The 5,000-nt window shown below is 55.4% G+C and overlaps 1 protein-coding gene across 3 annotated transcripts in view; it reads left to right on the top strand.

Annotated features, from left to right (window-relative positions):
* dlg4b (discs, large homolog 4b (Drosophila)) overlaps window positions 1–2,486 on the top strand; it is a 48,326-nt gene extending 45,840 nt beyond the window's left edge. For all 3 annotated transcript variants that reach the window (XM_030076350.1, XM_030076349.1, XM_030076352.1), the window contains 2 exons: window positions 1,668–1,759; window positions 2,350–2,486. In XM_030076350.1, coding sequence (XP_029932210.1) covers window positions 1,668–1,759; window positions 2,350–2,456 — 199 coding nt within the window. In that variant the 3' untranslated portion in view covers window positions 2,457–2,486. The remainder of the gene's footprint in view (window positions 1–1,667; window positions 1,760–2,349) is intronic.
* Window positions 2,487–5,000: the final 2,514 nt, after the last annotated feature.

The raw sequence follows: 5,000 nt of genomic DNA, 5'->3' as shown, positions 1-5,000 counted from the left end.
CAGGCCGCCAAGTGGGCGTCCCAAGAAGACGACACCCCAGGAAGACGTTTCCTCCCCCTGTCAGCTCTTAGGTACCAGAGGCTGTCTGCTACTGATCTGCAGTCAAGGTTTGCAGGACGATGAGGCCGACGGCTCCCTGCCCAGCCAGCCTCCGGCCTCACAGGACTGCCAGGAGGCTGCCAGGAGGCCGCCAGGAGGCCGCCAGGAGGCCGCCAGGAGGCCGCCAGGAGGCCGCCAGGAGGCTGCCAGGAGGCCGCCAGGAGGCTGCCAGGAGGCCACCAGGAGCCAGGAGGCCGCCAGGAGGCTGCCAGGAGGCCGCCAGGAGGCCGCCAGGAGGCTGCCAGGAGGCCGCCAGGAGGCTGCCAGGAGGCCACCAGGAGCCAGGAGGCCGCCAGGAGGCTGCCAGGAGGCCGCCAGGAGGCCGCCAGGAGGCCGCCAGGAGGCTGCCAGGAGGCCGCCAGGAGGCCGCCAGGAGGCTGCCAGGAGCCAGGAGGCCGCCAGGAGGCTGCCAGGAGGCTGCCAGGAGGCTGCCAGGAGGCCGCCAGGAGGCCGCCAGGAGGCTGCCAGGAGCCAGGAGGCCGCCAGGAGGCTGCCAGGAGGCTGCCAGGAGGCTGCCAGGAGGCCGCCAGGAGGCCGCCAGGAGGCTGCCAGGAGGCCGCCAGGAGGCTGCCAGGAGGCCGCCAGGAGGCCGCCAGGAGGCTGCCAGGAGCCAGGAGGCCGCCAGGAGGCCGCCAGGAGGCTGCCAGGAGGCCGCCAGGAGGCTGCCAGGAGGCTGCCAGGAGGCCGCCAGGAGGCTGCCAGGAGGCCGCCAGGAGGCTGCCAGGAGGCCGCCAGGAGGCTGCCAGGAGGCTGCCAGGAGGCCGCCAGGAGGCTGCCAGGAGGCTGCCAGGAGGCCGCCAGGAGGCTGCCAGGAGGCCGCCAGGAGGCCGCCAGGAGGCTGCCAGGAGCCAGGAGGCCGCCAGGAGGCTGCCAGGAGGTGAGAGAGATATGGAGGTGAGATTCTGCAGCAGCAGTGCCATATCTCCACAGTCTGGGACCGAACTCTGTCCTCTGGGATGCCGGCGCTCGCCCCCACAGAGCAGGTTCATCAGAGACCACCTCCAGAGTTTGGGGGTGCAGAGGATGGGACGGCCTGACCTCCACCCCATTGAACACTAATGGGATCAGCTGGGGCTGCTGTTGGTGCCAGAGTGACCGACAGCCACGTGGGCTGACCGGCCACAGAGGCTGAAGGATGGGAGTGTGTGAGCAGCATGAGGGGGAGGGGCCAGGCTGCTGGGGCTGTCTGGTTCCTCCACAATTATTATTATTGCCAATATTTATTATTGCCAATTGTTTCTTCAAACTTCAATCATTCGATCCACCAAACACCAAACAAGAGTCAGAGGCAGAATCAGCTGTTTGGTGTCATGTTCCTGACAGACGAGGCTCCAGCGGGGTGAGAGTTACTGCCAAGAAGCATCAAACAACAAAGACATCATCTACCAAACACACATCTCCTCACTGTCTGTTTATTGAAATGTTTATAATAATTAAATGATATTTGTTCAAATCTGTTCAACATGGAGGTGAACCTGACCCCCTCAGCTGCTCTCTTAGCATGACACCCAACTGTGTGTGTGTGTGTGTGTGTGTGTGTGTGTGTGTGTGTGTGTGTGTGTGTTCAGGGATCTGAACAAGCGTCTGTCGGAGGAGCAGGCCAGGAAAGCTCTGGACCGAGCCATCAAGCTGGAACAGGACTTCCTCGAGTGTTTCACAGGTGAGCACACACACACACACACACACACACACACACACACTGCAAAAACTCAAAATCTTACCAAGATTATTTGTCTTATTTCAAGTCCAAAATGTCTTATTCCTAGTCAAAATATCTCATTACACTGTCACAAAATAAGACATGATCACCTCAGAAGTAACTTGTTTTTAGACAATTGTCTCTCGTTTCAAGTGAAAATTTGCTTGTTTCATTGGCAAAATTTGTTTCTTGTTTCTAGCTAATTTTCACTTATTTCAAGTGAATTTTCACTTTTTCCACTGGCAAATTTTGCCAATGAAACAAGCAAATTTGTCTTTTTGAAAATTGTCTAAAAACAAGTTACTTCTGAGGTGATCGTGTCTTATTTTAAGTGTAATGAGATATTTTGACTTGAAATAAGACAAATAATCTTGGTAAGATTTTGCGTTTTTGCAGTGCACACGCACACGTTACCTTAGGCTCCGCCCCCGTCAGGTCAGACTCGTGCAGCGGCTGGTCTGTGAGCTGAACTCCAGCTGCCTGTGACATTAACACTTCTTTCTGTGTGTGTGTGTGTGTGTGTGTGTGTGTGTGTGTGTGTGTGCGTGCAGCCATCGTGCAGGGCGACAGCTTCGAGGAGGTCTACCACCTGGTCAAAACCGTCATCGAGGAGCAGAGCGGCCCCTACATCTGGGTCCCCGCCCGCGAGAGACTCTGATTGGCCGACGGGAGCGGCCGGCCTCGCCGTCTCCATGGATACCACCCCAGGTCCCGTCGGGTCACGTCACGTCACCGCGGCGACCGCTGTCCGTTTGAGTCCCGCCGGCGTGGAGACGGTCGGTCGGCTTCGACAGAGGACGGACTCTTTTCTGTTTTTTCTACGGGACGACGAGGAGGTCCTCTGGGGACGCTGTTGCCACGGCAACCAGGAGGAATCTGCCTCTGAGAAGAGGCCGCACGGAAACGCCACCTCGTCTTTCTCAGCGTCTCCCCGCCTCTCTCCGTCCTCGAGAGTCAGTCACCTTCAAACTCCACGGGAAGCGAGGCGTGGTGGCGGGGGCCGGGGGGGCGGGGCCAATGCGCCCTGTCGTGTCACAGCGGCGGTCAAACTGTCTTACCTGCAGAGACGCAGCAGCGGGCACACCTGGCGCTCCCCTCCAGCCTCCTGTGCAGTTTGAGTTAACCCTTTGAAGCCCAGCGAGCTCCTCCCACTCAAAAACAACAACATGGAGACAGGAAACAACCTGCAAGCTAACGAGACATTCAGCTTCAGAAATGATCCAATATCAGAAAATGATCCAAAATCAGAAAATGATCCAAAATCAGAAAATGATCCAAAATCAGAAAATGATCAAACATCAGAAAATGATCCAAAATCAGAAATGATCCAAAATCAGAAAATGATCAAAAAGTTTCAGAAATACCAGAAAATGACAGAAGATTAGAAAAATATTAGTAAAACATAAACAATGAAAAGTGAATTTTGTTTCCAAATGAAATCCGTCCTGCCTGCTGGGATTCAAAGGGTTAGTGTGTGTGTGTGTGTGTGTGTGTGTGTGTGTGTGTGTGTGTGTGTGTGAGTGTGTGTGTGTGTGTGTGTGTGTGTGGTAGAGCAACATAGAGACAGTCTGATGCAGCTGGATCAGCCTGAAACCTGCTGACTGGCTGACTGGTTGATTGATTCATTGATTGATTGATTGATTGATTGACTGATTGATTGATTATCTGTTGATTTATTGATCCTGTATTATCAGTAAATAATGAATCTGAGGACTGTAGAGTTCTGTTGGTGTTGAAATATTCATCATATTCCTGTTGATTTATTTATCTATTTATTGATTTATTTATTTATGTGATGTGAAGATGGTGTGTGTGTGTGTGTGTGTGTGTGTGTGTGTGAGCATGAATGTGTGTGTGTGTGTGTGTGTGTGTGTGAGTGTGTGTGTGTGTGTGTGTGTGTGTGTACATAGAGACTTGTGTGACTGTATATTAACTCGATGGGGCTTCTAACACACACAGTTGATTCAGGGCAAAACTATCAAACACTGGACTACAACTCCCACAATCCCTCTCTTCTGTTGGACTACAACTCCCACAATCCCTCTCTTCTGTTGGACTACAACTCCCACAATCCCTCTCTTCTGTTGGATTACAGTTCCCTTCCCAGTACCCTTCCTCTGTTGGACCAGGAAGTGGCTGCCAGGCGAGTGACTTGTGATTGGCTCGTTCCAGGAAGTCTATTTGTTCTGACACAAGGCTGAAGACTACATTACCCAGGATTCCCTGCTGCAGCGCTACAGTACCCACAATCCCCAGTCAACATCTTTACCCCCCCTGCAGGGCGTTCTTACCCACAACCCTCCCTGTAGGGCGTTCTTACCCACAACCCCCCCTACAGGGCGTTCTTACCCACAACCCCCCCTACCGGGCGTTCTTACCCACAACCCCCTACAGGGCGTTCTTACCCACAACCCCTCCAACAGGGCGTTCCTACCCACAACCCCCCCTACCGGGCGTTCTTACCCACAACCCCTCCAACAGGGCGTTCCTACCCACAACCCCCCCAACAGGGCGTTCTTACCCACAACCCCTCCAACAGGGCGTTCTTACCCACAACCCCTCCAACAGGGCGTTCTTACCCACAACCCCTCCAACAGGGCGTTCTTACCCACAACGCCCCCTGCAGGGCGTTCTTACCCACAACCCCCCCTACAGGGCGTTCTTACCCACGACCCCTCCAACAGGGCGTTCTTACCCACGACCCCCCCAACAGGGCGTTCTTACCCACAACCCTCCCTACCGGGCGTTCTTACCCACAACGCCCCCTGCAGGGCGTTCTTACCCACAACGCCCCCTGCAGGGCGTTCTTACCCACAACCCCTCCAACAGGGCGTTCTTACCCACAACCCCCCCAACAGGGCGTTCTTACCCACAACCCCCCAACAGGGCGTTCTTACCCACAACGCCCCCTGCAGGGCGTTCTTACCCACAACCCCCCAACAGGGCGTTCTTACCCACAACACCCCCAACAGGGCGTTCTTACCCACAACCCCTCCAACAGGGCGTTCTTACCCACAACCCCCCCAACAGGGCGTTCTTACCCACAACCCCCCAACAGGGCGTTCTTACCCACAACGCCCCCTGCAGGGCGTTCTTACCCACAACCCCCCAACAGGGCGTTCTTACCCACAACACCCCCAACAGGGCGTTCTTACCCACAACCCCTCCAACAGGGCGTTCTTACCCACAACGCCCCCAACAG

The sequence above is a fragment of the Myripristis murdjan genome, chromosome 18, assembly GCF_902150065.1.
Source record: "Myripristis murdjan chromosome 18, fMyrMur1.1, whole genome shotgun sequence".
Lineage (NCBI taxonomy): Eukaryota > Metazoa > Chordata > Actinopteri > Holocentriformes > Holocentridae > Myripristis > Myripristis murdjan.
Note: the sequence above shows the minus strand (reverse complement) of the source record. Positions and strands in the feature narration are given on the sequence as shown.